The sequence below is a fragment of the Nesoenas mayeri genome, assembly GCF_963082525.1.
Source record: "Nesoenas mayeri genome assembly, chromosome: 2".
Classification (NCBI taxonomy): Eukaryota; Metazoa; Chordata; class Aves; order Columbiformes; family Columbidae; genus Nesoenas; species Nesoenas mayeri.
Genome location: NC_137543.1, coordinates 153,426,535 through 153,448,556, shown reverse-complemented (window position 1 = coordinate 153,448,556; position 22,022 = coordinate 153,426,535). Strand labels below are relative to the sequence as shown.

Sequence of the window (22,022 nt, the reverse complement as noted above, 5' to 3'; positions counted from 1 at the left end):
AAAATTAAAGTCAATGCTTGCTATGTTTTCAGATTTTGAGTATAGTTAGCAACCGGAGAGTAATCTGTCACTGTGTCCCTCATGCATCAGCAGCAGGTAATGCTGATGAAAATCACTCAGGATGAGCAGTGCCACCCTGGCAACTCCAAGGAAACTACAACAATTAACCACAGCATGAGAGTGAATTCTATTATCATTCTTGCTTGGTAACTTTACATGATGTGCTACTGGCTTTCTAGTGGCGATGAAAAAACAGATTTCCTGCTCTGAAGACTTTACAACTCAGTTTGGACCCTGATGCAACCAGAGAAAGGCAGTAAAGGAATAAATGGGGGAGAATTATGTGACATTTGTCTTCCTACCTCTACCTCCTCCACTGGTGTTGCCAGGACTGAGCAAGAACTAAGTTTAGGGATAACAGAAGGTCAAATGTTTGCTTGCATTGTTCTTTTGACTCTTAGAGTCAGCACAGCAGAGAGCAGGAGCATTTAACTCCACACCTCTGTGAAAAATGCAAAGAAAGACAAAACCATGAGAAGCTCTCTTGTTTCTGGTCTCATAAAGAGATTGATCAAGTACTAGATCTGTCAGGCTGTTTTGCAGCATCTACCTATATTTTATTATGATGTGTATCTGTGTGTGAAAAAGCAGCCGAAAGTCAAACAGGTGATGATGGAGTTGATGCTGTAAGTTTGCATAAAATTATTTGGAAATCAGAATTTTCCGGGAGTGGAAACAAGTGAGCACAGTGCCCTCGAGGCCTTCACTGACACTGAAATGCTTGCACAAAGCGTTAGGAAGTTTAATTGTCTCACAGAAAACAAATTTTCTGTATTTAGATTCTATGATTTTTAATAGGGGAATGAGGTTCTACAAAGTACTGCACTTTGCACTGGTTTGAAAGAAAAATATTTGCAGCACCTCTCTCCCTTGTGTGGCATTCTTTGTATGCCCACGTAGTCCTTTACAAACTTAATGATTCCATCTGTGTTCTCCCACTGGTGCAACTTCATCCTCTCATATGGCATTACTCCCTCCAAGAAAAGTAGAATCAAGGCCAAATGCATCTGCGCCCTGTTAAAAGAAACTATGCTCTTCCATTGCAACTTAAAATGCATTTTCTTATTTAAGCTTTTCTGTCTTATAATCCAGAGATACAGATTTTCTCCATGCTCACCCAATTAGAACAATGATAGTTTGCTCTAGGATACAGTGAATTATAAACACATATAACTGGTGATGCATGATGCAGAAGAGACTGATGGAACTGATTGCTTGAAATCTCTATTTTTATATGATCATTCTATGTGCCAGCTCAGTCAAAGAACCTCCCTTGAACACAAAGATGAGTGCACTTGAACGCTTGTCAAGCGTGCTTTTCTATCCTAGAAATCTGGGGAAAAAAATACATCCTGCACATCACATCTCAGGGAACTGAACAGTCCCAATGCCACGTCATACAAAGAAGCCTAGCGGGCACAGATGTATTTAATTTAGGTATAGGAGCAGCCCCCAAAGCTCCAATATATCTCCATATATTTGCAATTAAAATTGTTGATAAGGTTGTTCAGTGATCCAGGAAAAATACTAAAGTTTAACATTGGCTTCTGAGTCTAAACTTTTGGGAATATACTTAATTTAAAGAGGTGTAGGGCTTATCTTTAGACCCCATGGGACTGTCATGGGGCAGCCTATTTCACTGCAGAGCCTCATAGTTAACTTCACCAAGTGACAGCACAAAACACTGAATGACTGCAGGTGGTCAATAGCTTCTTTGAAGTCAAATTAGGCAAAGTAACAATTTGTCAAGTGATTATTGTTTAACTCAAATGATAAGTACTTTGTAAAGTTTAGTGTCATATAACATTCACAGAATTATAATACGTGCTTTGCAGTACTCGTGTGAACCACGGAGACTCTTTGGTCTCACATAACTTTGCATCACTCCTGGGTATTCCCATTAAAATAAATTGTGTTTGACTGATAACTAGCTAAATTAAATCAGACCAAGTCATGTATAGACCCTTTGATGACTGCCAGCAATATTCCCAGTACTGGTAATATTTTCAAGAATGTATGTGCAAGCCTGCCAAGACCTGCCCTTGCTGCTGTTCTTCCCTTTACCTGGCAATATGCTGGACTTTGGATTCTGCCAGCTCTATACTGTCTGTTATTTGAAATATCAGGGCAAGTGCAATTATGGATCAGAGGAATTAATGCAAATATGTATTATTCCCACTTGCTATTTAGAGTGGACATGGCTAAACTTGACCTGGGAACTAAACATCATTTGGTCTATTTCTTTTAAAGAGTGAAAATATTCTGTATATATTTATAAGAATCTGTCAGTTCCATGTTCCTTTTTTACAAAGTGGCTCCATAAGAGCCTTGCCATTGCTGAAAATGCCTTCTATTTATGCCTTTTATGGTAATTTTTAGGGATTCTGTCTAACTTCTTTTTTGCTGGAGTCATGATCAGGATTAAATTTTAAATCAGCTCAGACAGATACAGAATAAAACTAAGCGAAAAGAATTTACATTATTCCTTAAATGGGAGTTGTAACTTTATTGCAATATTACTTGTTTTAGCTGCCAAGTATGTAGTTCTAGGGACATATTTCAATGAAAATATTATATAAAAATGCTACTTTCAATGGGTAATATGCTATCCAAGGCTGTTTATCCTAAGCTAGACTGCTCTAGCAATAAAGCACCTCTTCAGAAAGTTGTTTAACAAAAGATCAACACAAATCTCTTTGATTTTAAACAGAAGGGAACGACTGGTGATTGCAATCGCACTATTGGAAAATGCTCATGTTTTAGTCAAAATTATTACATAGCCTGTTCTATATGGACTGCAAAGGTAGCCCTACTTTCTGTACCTAAACATAAACCCAAGCACTTCTGAAAGGAAAAACAGGATTGGAATAAAACTCTGTAGAAAGTAATACCTGAAATCTATACAATTAGCCAAGAAGTACTAACTTTTTATCCTCTGTATAAATAACGTTAACAATTTCCTGGATTAGCACACTAAACTCCCAGTGTGGTTAATTATATTCTTACAGTTCTTTATTTTCTTTTCCATAATTAGGAGAGAATTTCTGAATGCTCAAGGAAATAAATGTTTCCTAAAGTATAAATAAAGTGTAAGAAATTTTCTTGTTTCCCATCTCAGCCTTTTCAACACGTACCAAAGCAGTCTGCATTGAACAGGATACCATACATCTATCTTGTAGACATGCTGGAGGGTAAACGGACCATTATAGTAAATGAGTTTTTGTATAGTTACGGCTCATAAATGGCAACAGAACATCAGAATGAATATGGATACCATTAAAAAAAACCCCAAAACCCAGAAAGCATCCATGGGGCAGGCCTATCTGTTATTAACTAGTTGGTTGCACAAACCGATTTCCCAAATACCAACATGTATAAAAGCAAAGCACTAAACTGTATGTTTTATAAAATATCACATCAAGCTGCATAATGAATGATATATCCCACAGTTTTTCATGTCCTGGGGGAACTAGCTGATTTATATCATGGTGGTCTCTGTCTGCATAAATGACTGAGCCCTTGAATTCCGGTGGAGCTGAGAAACGCTTTCTGATCCATTTCGAGAAATCGACGAGCTGTGGAATCTGTAATCTCTGCCTGCTGTCTGCTTCCAGCACAAACTCCGCCATTTTCTTTTCAGCTCCCCTTGCACCTGTGTTAAAATGAAAATGCACAACAAAATGTTCTTTTATGTGAGGAACCTTTCCATGTTTATTTGCTGTCAAATGGGGACCTGTAGGAATAGAGTTGGCCGACTTTTAAAGATCACCTAGTCCAATCCCCCTGCCATGGGTAGGGACCTCTATCACTAGATCAGGTTGCTCAAAGCCCCATCCAACGCAATCTTGAACACTTCCAGCACTGGAATATCCACAGCTTCACTGGGCAACCTGTTCCAGTGTCTTCATCACACTCATAGAAAAATTTCTTCCTTACTTGCAATCTAAATCTACCTTTTTTCACTTTAAAAGTGTACCCCCTTGTCCTGTCACTACAGGCCCTGCTAAAAAGTCTTTCTCCATCTTCCTTGTAATCCCCAGTCCTTATACTGAAAGGTCACAATAAGGTCTCCCTGGAGCCTTCTCTTCTCCAGGCTCTTCTCCAGCCCCAACTCTCTCAGCATCTCTTCACAGGAGAGCTGCTCCAGCCTTCTGATCATTCCGTGGCCTCCTCTGAACTCACTCCAAAAGGTCCATGTCACTCTGGTACTGAAAGACAATCACCTAGCTTGACCTGCTGGCCACACTTCTTTCAATGCAGGATATGAGTGGTCTTCTGGTCGACAAGTGCACATTGCCAGCTCATGTCCAATTTTTCATCTCCCAGTATCACCAAGTCCTTCTCTGCTGGACTGCTCTCAATCCATTCGTCCCTGATTTTGGGGACTGCCCTGACTCGGGTGCAGGACCTTGCACTTGGATTTGCTGAACTTCATGAGGTTCACATGGACCCACTCCATAAGCCCGTCAAGGTCCCTCTGGATGGCATCCCTTCCCTCTAGGATACCAAATCAAAGATTACAAAACTGAAGTGAAGACTGTGCCTACACTGTCTGAGGAGATGTCCCAAGGCCTCTTTCAAAATCAGTTTTGTATCACTTGTGCTGCAACATTAGCTTTTGATATCTAGCTATTAATCACATGTACTTAAAGCACAGAATCAAATGATTAGCCCCAAATCATGCATCTCATGAATATCAAAGACCAGAATAGCACTCAGGACACCTGCATGTCAATTCCTTGTGCAAGCATCTTCTTCACACAGGTTCCTCCTGTCAGACACTGCATGCTGTTTCATGTATGTTCTACCTTAAAAAGTGGCTGACTCCAAAAGGAATTATTTGCGTCTTCCTCGGTTGAGATTAGGAGAGCTGCTACATGCTGAACACTTCCGAAAATCTGCTGTTGTTCTGGCAGATTACCTCTAAACACTTATTAAATGTTTTTTTAAGTTTTGGATAAATTTCTAGATTGCTGCACCTCAATTGCACAATCCACATTGCTTCTGACAGAGGTAGAAATAGATTCATGATAAATGACAGAAGACACATTTACTAACACCTCGGTTTGCAAGGAATTAGGTTTCAAACAGCTCTTAACTCTTCACCCAAATACACTAATTTCTCCCATTGAGTAGAAACTGCTACATATTTATTCTACAGATAGGAATGCAGACATCCTTCTAAAACAGCTTCATGTATCAGCACACAATTGTAGGGGCTGAAAACAACATTTAACATCCTCAGTAGGAAAGGTGACACTTACTTCACTGTTCAGAAAACAATATAGGACTGCAACAATCAACCCCTGGAAAAAAGACAATATTCCTTAGTTAGTAGGCAGCACCCACCTAGGTCAATAAAACTTCTTTTGAATAAAAGGTTTTGAATTTACCTGAAAAGATCCCAAACACAACTCAAAGATTATTTTATAATTATTGGAACTGTGGTCAGGGAACACAGCAAACACGGTGTAGTGAACTCCAAACAACGGAATAAGCAACAACGTGGATTTTGCAAGCCTCCTGGGTAAATAAAAAAGCTGGAGTTAGTGATAAGCTCTCATTTCACTAAGATGCAATGTCATTTACATAAACCTCATATGACTTCAGATTTATAAACAGTCTTAGTAAGTCTCATTTATTGCAAATTGTTTGTGTTTCAGGCTTGCCATGAGATTAGCCACATAGTAACCTCATCAATTAACATGTGCAATTCCACATTACATTGAATTTTCTGACCTCACACTCTTCCAAAAGCCAGCAAAAGGCTGCAGGGCCTCTCAGCAAAACAAAGGGCATTTTTCAGTTGCCCCTGAACAGCAGCAGGGTGTAGGACCTGCTCTCTGCTCTGCCTCTCTGGCGCACATCCAGCCCCCAGCCTGGTTTCATGGCACGGGTTTTGGGGTGAGGTTTTACTGCATTATTCCATGGGATCGCATTCAGCAAATAGGCGCGAGCCGCCGTCAAATCTCACAAGGTATTTCTTACCTAGCATAAAGGGTTTAGAGTAGAAAAGAATAACACCTTCCTCCAAAGACATACTGACAGATCCTCTTGTAAATTCTAAAATCTCTCTCTTGAAATTAATTTCCTTTAAATGAGCAACTGTATGTTGAGTCTGTATATTGCACATACACAGTATGCGAATGGTACGTAGGAAATGTAATGTCAATTGTGAGATTTTCATGAGTCATTTCAGGTTTATTCCCAAATACTAAAATCTCATAACTATACTGATGGTATTAAGCATATATCATTAACTAATGTTTAATGTTGATTACATAATACGTTTTACCACAAGACACTGAAGTTAAGGAAGAAGTTTAGTTATTAAGCAGAGCAGCTCTGACAAACTGTCTGTGAAACCACTGAAATGATGAATTGCCAATTATTCCTTATCTGTCACTTATTTCACTCGAATAACATCAGTTTAATATATTATGCAGGGCCAGTCATGCATGATTATGGATGTCTGGTATCAGATCAAATTGAAGAAGTTATAATGTTGAGTCTTGTAATTAATCACTGTCTCAGTGAATATAACTTGATTCAACAATGAAATGATGCTGTCATGAATTCACTTATTTTAACAGAAAACTCAAGGTATTTCAGGCAGTTTTATTTTTCCTATGTCAGTCTTCATGGCCTTGCTTTGTCCATAAAGTCCCAGAGGCTGTATCTGTTTATGTGGAAAAAAATCAGTTCTGACAGCAAAGTTTCTCAAGAATAGTAAAACACTCACATCTAAAGGTGATACCAGTAAGTGGGACAAATAGGATTTCCTTAGCAGAAGAAATTCATTTGCAGCTAGAGGAGATGATGATGGCAGCAAATTTCTCAGTTTCCGAAGTGAAATGGAAAACTAATTTTATTTGATCTTAACCTTATCCACTGTGAAAGTAAAACAAGCAGCAAAAAGGATGAAACCAGGTACAAGGAAGGGGGAAACAAGGGAAGGAAAACAGTGAATTGTAAGAGTAGTATTAATTTTAGACTCCTTCCTCACTTTCACTCTATTCTTGTTTTAATAATATTTGTCTAGCTGATGTTACTTTCTCTATACTGCACTTATGTTTTAGTGAAGGAAAAGGACAGATAAAATAGCCTATTCTTCTCTGCATTTTAGAAAATGCATTTTCATTTTGAATAACGAGCTTTCCAGACCTTTAATTTGCTCTGTAGATGCAGCATTTCTTGAGGAGGTTAATCTACTGTTCCCATGGGTATCAGCTAAAGACCATCCAATCCAAACTTAATCAGGCAATCAAATGGTAAAAGCAAAGAATTCACAGTGCTGGATAATGAAGGACAAGGTTGCTATTAATGAACAGTTTTTACAATGAAGTGCTACAGTAAACTGTGGAAAACAATGGGACTGATAGGAAGGGAATGCCTCATTTTCCTACAATGCATAAATACCACATGGAAACCAAAGTAAAGTTCCTATCACAAGGAGTAAACTTGAGGGGATTTCCAAACCATAGGTTGGTCATTGTGCTAAATAATAATGTGGTGACTGCATAATTTCATCTAGGTTGATTTGATTCTCCTACATGTTTAGTTAATTCAAGCAGAAAACACAAAAAGGACTCTTGTGGCCCTACAAAGAAAAGCGTCATGTCAACCTGCTTGTGACACCTTTTCCACGGCACATCAGCATTCTTCTCTTTCTGCATTTAATGTCATGTTGTTTACAAAACCCTTGAAGTCCTAGTTCTTCTGGCTTTAGAGATATGTTTTACTTTAGCACACCATGTATGATCTGCTTTTAGGACACGAATTCAGTATTTTTGAAATGAAGAAGAGGTGTTATCCAGGAGCACATTTTCAAAGGCCACTTCCATGATTTTGAATTTTCAGTGCTCAAGTCAGGATTAATCATTGAAATATCATATTAACATCCTGAAGTGTTAAACTATCTGTCTGTATCTGGGCTTTAAAATAAGACTTATTACAACAGACTCTTGATTCTGGATTACAGTATCCAGCAGCTATTATAATAAACAACAAGTGATACGGCAATGTAATAAAGAACAAATCCAATTTTAGCAATGTATTTAAATTGCCTCTCAATACTCCATGATTCTAAGGCTGTGGAACCAATGAATGTTAGGATTTGATGTTCAAACCAAAACACAAAAGAAGAAAGCCTAAACAGAAGTGAAGTTGATCTAAATCAGAAACACTTGTTTTCCTCTAAGAGAATAAAGAAGCTATTCTAAATGAACACAAAACATTGTATTTCACTTTTTACTTTTTGGGAACAACATAACTTCTTTCCAGCTCCTAGAAGACATGTAAATAGAACAACAAAATAGTTTGTTGGTCTTTATGAAATTGCATGTTTTAAGTAAATTTTGTTTGATATACAATTTATGTTCATCTCTAGTCCATCATAGTGATAAAATCTTTATTAAACCACATCTAAAAGCACTTATGAATTAAATGCAATTATAGTTTCACAGCAGTTGTTGGTAGTAGGTTTCAGCAGAGGAACTCTTACAGAGGTTATTTTGGTTCTGTATATAATATCTAGAAATACAACTCACTTGTACTGTGACTGGTCATTTCCTCCAACATCTGGAGATCTTAATTTCTGCAGTAAGATTCTTATAATACTAATGAAGAGTATAAAATTCACCTGAAAAAGAAAACAAATATAATGGTTATTTCTGCCCACTCTGCTCAATACACAGCACAAAAAAATGCTTATAAAGTCAGACAAATCAGCTCAGTGGTGGGTGTTGTGTTCCTCCTGCCAGAAAACATCGAGTTCTACATGGTCAAACCTGTTGTCTATGTTTGGCCTCACCAGGTTTGTTATGTTCAGCACCCTTTTGCATGGCCACCAGTTCTAGTCTGGCTGGCAAAAGCCTTTGAAAGCCCCAGTTGTCCCCCCCACCTCCAGAAATCCCTTCCTTCCAAAATCTCAGCTGAAGACAGGTTTCCTAGCAGGGTGGGACATCTGATGTGATGTGATGCAATCAAGCGTTGTCCTAAATTGTCATGTGGATCCAGGATTCTGTCTGAATGACAGAAACAGATTGTTGCACAGGTGATCTGTCCTCTTCAATCAAGCATTAAAAGAGCCTCTCACAGGTATCTGTCATGGATATTGATGGAGATATTATCACTGAAGGATATGGATCCCTGCAGCCTAATTCTTGTGATGGCCCTTTGAGATAGCACAGCAGTATTATTTTATTTCAGATTTTATTTCATGGATAGGCACTGGCATAACAAAAGTTGTGATCAGACCCTGGTCAATCTAGCAAACTGAAGTATAAAGCTTAGTAGATTCTATGTCTCACTCGCATTATTTCTTCATCCTTGGCTTTTGGCATCTTGTGTTCACCAGCCCTTCTGGTGCTGAACTGTTTGGTGTGGTATAGAAAATAACACACTAAATATATCATGCCCATACTAAAGGGAGGGAACACTTCAAATCCACACCTTCACAGCAATGTGAGCTAAAAACTACAGCTACATAAAAAGCTGCATCAAATGCACACATTTCAGAAGAAATCAACCTAGAGAAAAATGTTTCGTCACCGTGAAAATGAGCATTTTATTGTTTTTAACTAACCCCACCTCGAAGCCCAGAACCAGGAGGTTTGGTACCCACTGCCTCACTGCTATAAACATGCAGTCTCTGCCTTGATGTATTGTTGGAACTCTTCTTTTTGCAGTCTTAACAACTGGGCTGTAAGCTTTTCAGCTTCAATTAATGTCTGTGTCTTCTCTGACATACCCACTACAATTTATGAGGTTAATAAATAAACTATGGTCATTGCAACTTCATGCCCCTCTGTATTTAATAATTTGTTAGAAATGACAGGCGAAGGGAAGTGACAGGAACTGACAGGTATTAAATAAAAAAATTAGGAAAATTAGACATGTTAGAAAATATACAGATTTACTGAACTTAACATACATTTTTCATGCAGATGATGACTTAGAAGTTTTCCAGGATGAAGTCTCCTATAAAAGTAACAGGCAAAAGCCTGTTATTGCTGGTTGTTTCTACAGACTTGCCATAGCAGAGTGTACAGACCAAGGGATATACATTTAGTTTGTGATATGCGCTGAAGTCAGTATTAGTGTTTAAGGAGAGAGCTTTAATTTAATTATATATTTGTTAGCCACAAAATAGGAGAAGGACAAAAAATCTTTATCCTCTATTTGCAAAGGGACTGGCAAAGTAACTTCTTCACAGGCATCCCTAGTTTCTACTATAACGGAATGATCTGTTACCTGCTTGGTTTCTGAAGCATCAAATCATCTGCAAAACTACACTCAGTGACTCATATTCTTGACTGACACTCACGTGTTACTTTTAAGTCTGTTTTCAAACACACACACTTCTGTCTGTAAGCACAACCTTGGATTAATGAAAAAAATACATTCTTGATAGGAGCTTGTAACAGTCCTTGGCACTACTGAGCTTGTGAATCCAGCCAGCTGAAACTGGGTATTGAGATCTAAATGTGGCAACTGCAACTGAATTACTACAATTCTCAATTAATTTATCTAAGATTATTATTGAATTGATCATTTGTTAAAATCCCTTATAGGATATATCTGATTTAGAACAGTATATTTCAATAAAATATGAAAGAAAAAATGCCCTGGAATTTTATGTTTAGTATTGTGGCTTTTCAGTCCCATAACATAATTTGAGCATAATGTGTCTAAACAAAGTAATACTGTCTAATGAACATCTAAGAACAGAAAAATGAGAAAATAATGTGAATCCAGAGAAACTGCAAGACAGTGATGACAAATGATGCCTCTTTAGTGGAGTAACAGCAAGATGCTGCTGGTACCCTTTCCTTCTGGTTGGCTTCCTCTGGCAATAATTTTTTGAGTCTAAACACATGGCCTGGGAATGTAGAATTTAAAGTTGTCTTCACTTTGCTTCTTTCTTGCTATTTACTCCCTTACACTCCCTGCAATGTGAGATAACAAGACAAACATTTCTCAGTTACTCTGATGTGACAGAAGTCTTGTTTCCACCTGAACGTCATTCCTGCCCAAATGAGGGCAGTTTATGCAAGGGGAGGTATGGAGAAGGCAGCTGCGGAGGCCTTTGCTAAATGGTGAATACGGGTAACACCACATTAACTCTTTGGAATAGTCACTCCCAATTAAATAACTCTGAAATACGCACAGCTCAAAGCATGGAAGCCTGCCAAATAATTTTTCTCAAGCCAAAACTGCCAGGAGGAGGCACCGGGGAATGTTTCTGACATACTTAGTTAACAGAAGCCATCCGCACTTTGAGAAGTGACTTCAGAACTTTCTCTCACAATACTGTTTACTATTGGATAATAACCTTACAGAAAGCAGTGAAAATGTTTGAAGTTAGTTTAACACGGAAATTGATGGAAGACAGTGAATAAGGCATGAAGACTGAGCAGATTTCCTATTAAATCCAATGCAGTTAAACTATTGTTCTTTAAAACCTTTGCCTGACTTCCTCTGTCTTTCTAAAGCATATTCATGGCACCATCCTCACAATCAGGCTCTGTTCTATTTGTATTTTCTTCACGCTTCTTCTTCCTCTTAAAGATTTTCCATATCAGCCATACTCTGGGCTTCCTTTCATGCCATTACATGAGACAGTCGATCAGAGTTCTCAGCTTAGGTGTTCTGCTCTCCTTTGTTCCTACTGCTGAAGTCATTTGTCATTGCTGATCATCCTTGTCACCATTCTCTGTGAGTCTTGTCACACTACACTCCTGAGCAGACTGAAGGCACCGCGTGATGTATGTACCTCATACTTCTATTGAGAATCATCATGACTCTTTCACTGCAGCTGTCCAAAGAACTTGCAATGATCTCTTTTCACTGCTGAATGGCAGGCAGCACTAAACTCATTATTCAAAGATTTGAATTTTCAACTTCTATTTTTTCTAGAAGGTGACAGGAAATGTGCAGGTTCATTGTGGTATATGTATATGAAAAAATATGTTTCCATGAACATAGTGTTTTTCACTCAACAATGACCAATTTTAAGTGACATTTCACTAGCAATTCTTGCTCTGTGAATGCATGCTCTCCTTTGCACAGCAGTAAGTTTGCATGGCATCCTAGCTGTCACAATGGATGTGCCGGTTGTAGTTCGGTGCTCCAATAAGATACATTACTTATCCAGCAGAAACAGGTGAGTATCACTGCTTTTATAACTCCCTTTCACAACTTAACTTCTCAAATGCAAAATGCAGTTGATCAAACAGCTGCAGAATCATCTAATCGGAGAAGTAACTGGCTTCACACAGTTCACACTGTAGAATCACTTGACTCTCTTTAGTTGTTCTGAAATCTAAAACATGCTGTTTAAGTGAAGAAACACATCTGGAAGGAGGCAGCAGATCCTAAACATGTGCACCTGGTAAGCCAAAAAAGGTCATTTGCAAAATATTTCCCTGTGTCTTACAATTCCTTTGTATCAAATCAGTGATAGATCCATTGAAGAATAAAAGGAGAACAACAGTTAATTTGCCTCAAACAGTGACTCTGCTCCATGTTTTATGATACACTGGACTTGCTGACTGACTAGTTCTCCATGTTCATAAATCACAACTCCTTCCCAGTCTTTTCTAAGATCCAGCTGAAATGTAAGTCTGGCAATGAGGACGTGGATAACTTCTGTTTCCAGGTCTAGGACTTAGGAGAAGCACAGCTTTCTGGCACATGAAGTCTCAGCTGCCTATCAGCTGTTTAAATTGAACATCCAGAGAACAGACATTCATCTTTCTGTAAACACCAGCTGGTTTGTTCTGCTTTTATTTTTCAGCATATTTTCTTCACTCTGGATGATCCCCCATTTTCCAGGTCCTTTGAGGTTCACATATTATCTTCCTGCTGTAGTTCTGTTGAATGCCAATTTCTTCATATCATAAAACATCTTTTCTGTGAGTCCTTACCTTATGTCATTTCACACATATGCCTACTCTGCTTTCTCTTTAAACACTGTAGAATTCACTCTGATGAAGATGATAGGAAGTTCTCTCAAAATAATTTTCAGCAGGCAAGCCCAAACATGGTGTGGGCTCTTGAAATGTTGTGTAATCTAATAATGTCCTAATTTTTCTGACTAAAATGTTAAAAATAAGACAAGTGTATCTGCAATGTATTAATTTACACTGTGACTGTTTTCAGAAGTAGATATAAAACCCCAGTATATTATGTCCAAACTTAATTGCACAATCATCACAATGAATAGGAATTTTATTATGCTATTCCAGTACTTCTAATGAATTCCACATAGGAAAAGTCCAATGAAACATCCTCAAATGATATTGTTTTGCAAATACTTCATGTTCAATATATATTCCAGTAAGCTACCAATTAAAGAAAGATATACACAGTCATAGTTTTTTATGGCTGCAATAATGTCAGATTCTCAATTGCAGGGCTATCTATTTACATGCAAAATCAAATCTGCAATTCATTGGAAAGTATAATTAGATTTTTGCTTCCCCCAGGCTCATAAACAGGAGAAATTTTAAGGAAAGAACAACATACAAATAAAAGCAATTTTTCATTTAATAGGAGGCAGATAAATTTTGAAGGCAACAAATTTTAATGGCCTTGGCATCTGTTTAACATTTCTCCTACAGTGCAATTTCTTCTCATTAAAACAGAATTCTTGCCTATCTGTAACTAGCAGCAAAGAATAATGGCTATACGCACTGCACAATGCTGAACTGATCTATAATTCATGCTTCAAAGTTTACTTACTATAATAGAAATTAAAATTGGTATTCGTATAACCCACCAGGGACCACCATGCTCATTTGTATCCCAGCAACTATAAAAAAAGAGGGAAAATGATGTTGACATTAATATCTGGCAACTAAAACTTATGAGGATAAGTATTTCTTATATACACGTCAAAGCACACTGAAATAATGCCTGCTCTAGCCTAGAATTTGGCATTCAATCTTCTGCTTTTAATTTTATTACCCTGGTTTTAAGATGCTTATGCAAATCAGCTACAACATTAGGCACACTAGACTGTACCATTAGACATCATGGAGGACATTGTCTGTAGGTAAACCAAGCTTATTTTCACTTTGTGGAAGGACACTTTTTCCAATAAACTCTTCACACCAGCCTCTGGGTAGCAGGAAGATCTACAGCAACTGACAGCTACAATTGGAATGACATAAGTCCTGTGGGATATTTAGGTTACTGCTGGCTGGAAATGGTTTATAAAAATGTGAGACCAAACCTGAAACTTTGGCTGAAAAAAATAAAGTTTAATTTTCACTGTGAGCTCAGCACTTTTTGTCCAAATAGTCTGAGAACGAGCACTCTTGAAAGATTAATCTTAAGCAAGGGCAACACCCTTCGGAGTTCCTCTAACTGTGGTGGCAATGACAAAGGAAAAAGTAGTTGGCCTTCGGTTTACATGTTAGAGGTCTTGCAAAGAAAACTTAGAAATTATTGTAGGACACAATTTTTCAGTTTAATTGCAGAGTCAATTGAAAAATATAAGTCAGGCTGAAAAAAAGGAGTGTGAAAACCATTTGTCCCACTAGCTAGGAAAGTTCTCCCACTCCCTGGCACCAGCAAAAGCATCAAGTCTGACCTTCCTACAAAATTCTTATTTCAATTCCCCTTCCCAAGCCAGGAGCCAGGCCTAGCTCTGGTTAGTCATAGTTTTACCTGACTTCCTGCATCTTACCTACGTTTACGTCGCATTGCTCCACTTCTGGGAATGTAATTTAAATATACCCAATGTTATCTAGATTTCAGTCTTTTCCATTGCTAGTTAACAAATTAGAATACCCAGCATCATACTATACAGCAGCACTGGACCCAAGGACCCCCACTATTTTAAGCATTATTTTGACTTCCAGGGCACACAGCTCTAAATGTGGGTCTCAAGGGGTAACATTCTCCCAGGCAGTCAGCAATAGGACAAGGGGGCATGGGCTTAAACTCTGCCAGGGGAAATTTAGGCTGGATATTAGGAAGAAATTCTTTACAGAGAGAGTGATCAGACATTGGAATGGCTGCCCAGGGAGGCGGTAGACTCGCTGTCCCTGGAGGTTTTTAAAGTGAGGTTGGACATGGCACTTAGTGCCATGATCTAGTAAACAGACTAGAGTCGGACCAAGGGTTGGACTTGATGATCTCTGAGGTCTTTTCCAACCCAGTCGATTCTGTGATTCTGTGATTCTGTGATTAGTCATAACCTATCTCTGCCCTCTCCTGCCCTTGGAGCTTTTCTAATAAACAGCAAGCATAAACAGCGTGCAGAAGAGCTCCCCAACATCTGTCCCTTTATTGCCATTATCTGGAATTTCAGTTCTGTGCTCATTCCCTTCAGATCAGCAAATCACCCATGTGTGAAGGCCACCATATCCAAGGCAAGGATTGCAAAGGCACAGTCGGAGGCTTTAAGCTTTCTCTCCTCCATACACTTACCCCGTGTCCTCTAAAATGATTCTTGTTACTGTCCACGTAATAATGAATATGGTAGGAATTCCTGAAAAAAAAAACAAAGAGGATTAGAGGATGGTCACAAAAATATAAGTTCACAAACAAAAAAAACCTTCAGCCTTCTAGTAACCAGTTATTCCCCAAATATGCACATATAGTAAACAGTTTAGCGAATGGAGGGAGAAAACCATCTGATAAGCCATGTGATGTAAGCAATGTGTTACAAACAGAGACTGCAGGGAAGTGGGGTTATTTCTTATAAAAATGCAGCTGTAACGACTAATACATGAAGAACGTGCCTTTCTCAGGTTTCTTTCAAGCTGTCAGAGTGACCTACCAGGAGACAGATACAAGTTGTGCATTCCCAATGCAATTCCAAGGACTACAATATAAAACCAAAGTGTAAATCATTTCATAAGGAACCATTCCCACACACTGGCTTATTCTCATTTCCCAGCAATACCTAAATGTTTTATGACCAGCTTTTACTGGAAGCTTTTAAGTGTTCCATATAAATATCATTGCACTTTCTGGGAATGAAAAGAATAACATATTTAAAAGCAGATGGACAGTATTATTGTGCTTTTTAAAAAGTCAAATAGCACAGAATAGCCCATAGTTCAGCAGCTGGAGCTGGACTTGAACTGAGGAACCAGAGAGTCTGAGGAGTCGTCCAACAGAAATGGCACGACTGCCTTGGTGTGAAATATTGAACCTGACTAATGTTTATAAATATATAAAGGTTGAGTGCCATGAGGATGGAGCCAGGCTCTTCTCAGTGGCAAACAATGATAGGACAAGGGGTAATGGGATCAAGCTGGAACACAAGAGGTTCCACTTAAATTTGAGAAAAAACTTCTTCTCAGTAAGGGTGACAGAGCACTGGAACAGGCTGCCCAGGGGGGTTGTGGAGTCTCCTTCTCTGGAGACATTCAAGACCCACCTGGACATGTTCCTGTGCGACCTCACCTGGGCATTCCTGCTTCAGCAGGGGGATTGGACTAGATGATCTTTTGAGGTCTCTTCCAATCCCAAACATACTGTGATGCTGTGATACTGTGATACTGTGATACTGTGACTAATACGCACATACAGCACAAAGAATATTATTGGAAGACATGGACGTTCTTACCCCATCCAATCAGCAGGTAGATTGTGAAGTGTCTGTTGGGGGAGAATATCAGCACAAGAAGGATGTGGAGGTAAAGTCCTTCAACTAAGAGCCAGTAAAAGTTTGCCATAACACCATACTGAAAAAACACCAAAATAGCCTTGCACCCCATCTGAAAAATGAAAGCAGGGATCAAAGCTGTTGCAGGAAAGATATTGTATTATTCTGTTATTAATATATCCTATAGGTCTTAACTGTCCATGTCATACTAGTAACCCTGGTCCAGTAGAACTTTTTTTTCTTCAGTCAAACAAATTGAGCCATTGTAAATGTTACTACTGTATATATAAAAGACAATTAATTATGAAAAAAAATATTTAGATGGCTCTCATAGCAAATTCACTCCGAAAGTTTGAAAACTTCAGAGCATAAATATTGTAAAATAAATATTGTAAAATAAATGCACACATTTGCAACAGCTGAGTAATGAATGGCTATTAGATTAAATGATCATCTACTGCATGGCTAATAAATGTAATAAAATCTCAGCTGTAAAAATTAACAAAGAAACTGCTTTGTGGATTTTTTCAAGGCTAAGTGGGAAACAGAGTGAACCATATAAATGTACATGCTGAGGACTGCAAGTAGACTTATAAGAAAAATTTGACTGGACTTTTTAAGATTACATTTTCCTTTTAGAAAATGCTGTAGCATTTCTTAATTAACAAAACACATAAGCACGTGCCATAAAATGAAGTCCCAATATATTTGTAGTCTGCATGCTGCTTTTCAGAATTAATTGTTGGATGTCTGTGCTGCTGATGTTCCACAGTGCTGGCTGCTGCTACTTTGGTACTTCCCATCAGGAATCTTGGATGTGAGAACTGAACATAAAGATGTTTCTGCTGAGAATGAGCCGAGAAATGCAATGGTATGGTGAATTTAACAGACTAAACAAAATGGACTACATAAAACTTCTCATTTCTGCCTGCTGTACTCCCTTCCCCATTTTAAATATGGTTCATACCTCCACTATTACTGTTAAAATTCCAAGTACACCAAATACCTAAGTAGGTAACTTAATCATTTAGTGAGTGATTCCTCTGTCTAAACATAGGTGTTTGTTATGAAGTGAGATGCTCTCGGGAACCCCAGATACCAGCTGCTAAGCCAGCCAGACATAGACTTCCTAGAGATACTTCTGTGTACCCATCAGCCCCTTCTGGTGTCTCAGGTATGTCAGTGCACCCCAAGTAACGTACACACCTATATTGATGCCTATGTACATGCCTATAAAGATAGCGGAATGAGAGTCCAAAGGCTTGAATTTGCTTCACCTGATTTTAGCTGCCTACAAGCAAGGTTTCTGGTAAAAGGTAGCCACTTGCTAGCCAGCTAGCACCTTGTACAGCTCATGAAGAGAGACGGGCATGTCCAGAGAAAATCTTAAAGCAGATGAGACAAACTGTGCAGTGAGAAAGACAGAAGCACACAGAAACTGCTTAGTTCAGTCATCTCATTTGGTAAGACGAATCTAACCACTGGACTTTGTGCCCACTGAAAGGATATCCATTGCAGACCAGTAATTAGCCAGAAAATTATACAGAGAAAATTAAACATTTCAAAAGGCAAGTTGAAATTTCATTTATGCTTATGATGACTTACAACCAGATTAGCAGTAAAAGTATAAAATTTTTGTAATCTCTTTTAAATTCTAATACTCCCCTTTACTATATTATTGAATTACATACCAGAACCCTGCACCAACATATTTTCCCTTCCACTTGCAGCTAATCCTATATCAGGTGTATTTCCAGACGCTGAACAGGGAAGGTATTCTCAGTAAAGAGTCTGCCAAAAGGATGGCTCTGTGTCATCAGGATCCAGGATCTAGTTACACTGCATTTTGAATTGTGTGCTTCTAGACATCTGTGCATGCAGCAGAACCGTGGAACATCACACATGTGACAAAAGGGGCAAACTCTCATGATGTGAGGCAGCATCCAGTCAGTGCAAGACAGAACAGCCTTGCCAAGCCGGCCTCAGATCATCCCATGTATAATGCAACAGAAACTGCTCAACAGTCCACAAAACTGGACATATCCAAATAGGAAAGTATGAGGTTTTGCAGCCAATAATAACTGAAGAATACAAGAACTTGCAGAAATCAAGTAGTATTTGGGAGCCCATTGACTCATATTTCAAGGACCTAAGAGCTTTTGATTACTCCTGGCAGTCTGCCTACTAACTACTTTCCCTACTTTGGGTCTACTTTGTCTTCGTTAGAAATATCCCAGATTACAAATTCATATCTACAGCTTGGTAGTCATTGCTAAGAACTTCATGCTTTGGGACAATATGACTTCATCAATATAAAAATATCTTCTGTCCATATTTTCTCGCAAACTTAAACTGTAGTAAATTAAATTCAGAAGTTAGTCAGCAATATCTCTAGGGTTGTTTTGCAGCACTTGCCTCTGCACAACACAGGCAGAGAATGAGAAATATCATATAGTGGTCTGTCTTTCAACAGCAAGACTTGAGATTTTTTTTTAACAACTGTACATGAAAATGCAGTAAACATATTAGCTTGCCAAGAATGAAGATGACAACACTTCTGTCACAGCCAGAAAGTAAAGAGGAGTTCATAAGGACAACTCCCGAAAATATTTAATTCCCTCACTCATTTATATCCCTCTATTGATACTTGTCCAATTCACGGACCCCTGCTAAAGTTGCAGGAACATTTCCAGCTGATGACACTCCTGCCTCTCTTAAACTCTCCCAGCTCATTAATGCATTGGCCACACTTATTCTTAGCTATAGCTGGTCTTGATTGCTTTTGGCAGATAACATGTTGTCCCTTCACAGACGTGCAAAACAACATTAACTTCTCTTACCTGTGCTGCAACGTTCTTTCTCTGGCTACTTCTAATAGACCATTTTGCTAGTCATTACATTCCTAAATACTTAAAAGGATTGGGAGGAAAATATAATGACACAACAGTGTTATAGCAGGTAGCAAATGAGGTTTATTACCCATGAGGTTTGATCCTCTGGACAGTGAGCTGTGTTGGAGCTGGAATAGAGAATATCATCCTTGACTAAAACAGCGATTGCTCTTAAAATGAAAGAGAGGAACAGGTTCAGATGGATGTAGTTCCGAGTACAATGAAGTTTTCTAAGAAGAGAGTTAAAAACAGGCATTTTAGATTTTGAGACAGAAAGCTCTTGAACAGACTTTTGTTACTCTCCTGTCGTTTCTTAGTAACATGAACCTTGAGTAAGAGCCTGCCCTTTCCTCCTCTGTCACACTCTCAGTGCTGCCTGGCTCTTTGCTTTTTTCATAATCATATCCTCATCATCATTATAGGCTGTCCAAAATATACAAATAAAGTATCTCTCAGTCCTTTTCAGTATCACATACCAAAAGATCCAAGTGGTATTTCTCCCACACTTTAACATAAGCTGACAATAAACATCGCTTATGACATCCGTCTGTGTGTGCACTCATCCTAGTGTTTGTCTTGCAAACAAAACTTTGATTATCCTGGATGTATTTCAGACATGCTCTCACCTACTATTTTCTGGTTTAATTTTTTTATTTAACTCCTGCATTTTGGTTTATAATGGCTTTTCATCCTGTGATGTGAGTTTATGCAGGAACAATTAAAAAATGCATTCAAACACTTGATTGCCTATCCTTTCTATCCAGTGGTACATAACCCCCCTTTTTCAGTCCTGCAGCCATGTGGAAACCTGGCAAACAAATGACAAATTAAATACTCCATGGAAGTGAAGGAGTGCTCATGGGAAGCAAGTTGTAAGTTGAAGGCTTTCCACTTAAAAGACATTCCCTTGAAGATCTTTCCATTTAACATAATTTTTAATAGCAAATCACCAGAAATCAAACTGCTAAGAGGATTATTTGGTCAAAATCAGCACCTTGAACTGCACCTGGAAATAAGCCAGAAGCCAGGACATTTTAGCAAGTGTGAGCGATGAAAGAATGAAGATGCAATAGGATGTTATGGCAGTATCCAACGGTAGCTTCCAAGTAGTCCTCGTGTTTTGATTTTTACTGAAGAACACTAAATAATCTATACTAAAACTACTAGAGCAAGGACAGTTACAGTGAGCATAGGGAAATACATAACTGATACATCTTACTAGCACCCAGTTTGGCAAAGGACGTAATACCAGGCTGAACTTCAAGCAGTTGTCAAAACTCCAGCGAGTTCTGTGGCCAAGCTGAAACATGTCCTGAGAAAAACTGAAATACTGCTATTACTTTGGACTGCATCATATGTTCCTATAGAAATCAGAGACACATGCAAGCTGCAAATGGGAGAAAAATCTTTTTCTTGAGTAACTGATTTAGATTATGAATTCTTCATCGCATTTAGTAGCTGAAATAAGAAATATTGTGTATATATGAGGTAGTGGGCAAGAAAGTATTTTTATTTTGGGTATATATGTTGAATCAGAATAACAAAGAAATGCTGTTCTGTAACAATGGAATAGAAGCTGTCATGTTTGCTCCTTCGATATAGTGCCTCGTGGTACAAAACTACTATGTGAGGAATGTTTAATGACAGATGACACACGAGAGCACATCTTAAAGAAATTATGGAGATTCATATTTTTCTCCTTGGTAAGAAACATAAATCAGAGAAACTGACATTTTTTAGAAGGTTTTGTTATACAAGAGTGACCCTGAATGAAATATAAGAAGATCGATAGTAAGATCTAGAACGTCAGTGTCATGCAGAAATATGTTGTTCTACAATTTATTTTCATTCTGTGTTGGAACAAACTAACCTTTCAAAAAATACCTGAAAAATAATATTTCCATTTTCAATAATTTTGATTTCCACTTTTCTAAAACTTTATGATATATTATATTAAAACTCAGACATTCAAAATGAAGAAATAGAAATTTGCATTCTAAGAAGGCATAAAGAAACTTCTTTTGAAATAACCAAAATTATTACCTTTGCTGTTTATAAATTAAGTTTGCAGAAGCACGAATGTGCCTGAAAAATTGGGAAACTCCAACAGGAAAATATTGTGCTGGAAGGTTAAAAATTAGCTTTAATTATACTAAGTACATAGAGTATTATGTGGGGAATGGCACCACTTGAAAAATGCTGTCAGCTTAGTCTGGCTTTGTATTTACAGATATTCACATTTTATGTCTTTGTTTTGAGTTTAAAAGATTAGCCAGATATAAAATCCTTTCCTTTTACAATGCTTCTGAATGTGCCCTTTACAGATATTAATAATGGGAACCCATATAATGTTTCTGTAAAGATTAAAATCAAGTCCAGTTCTTTGCAAGAAATGCAAAACAGAATACTGCAACTGCATGGAACCTTTCAGAAGCAACTCTCCT

General features: G+C 38.1%; 1 protein-coding gene across 1 annotated transcript in view; it reads right to left on the bottom strand.

The window, feature by feature from the left end:
* Positions 1-3,538: 3,538 nt before the first annotated feature.
* VIPR2 (vasoactive intestinal peptide receptor 2) overlaps positions 3,539-22,022 on the bottom strand; it is a gene marked incomplete at both ends in the record, with an annotated part of 53,941 nt that continues 35,457 nt past the window's right edge. The window contains 8 exons of the mRNA XM_080340570.1: positions 3,539-3,712; positions 5,325-5,366; positions 5,454-5,583; positions 8,610-8,701; positions 13,807-13,876; positions 15,502-15,562; positions 16,649-16,799; positions 19,667-19,808. Coding sequence (XP_080196696.1) covers positions 3,539-3,712; positions 5,325-5,366; positions 5,454-5,583; positions 8,610-8,701; positions 13,807-13,876; positions 15,502-15,562; positions 16,649-16,799; positions 19,667-19,808 — 862 coding nt within the window. The remainder of the gene's footprint in view (positions 3,713-5,324; positions 5,367-5,453; positions 5,584-8,609; positions 8,702-13,806; positions 13,877-15,501; positions 15,563-16,648; positions 16,800-19,666; positions 19,809-22,022) is intronic.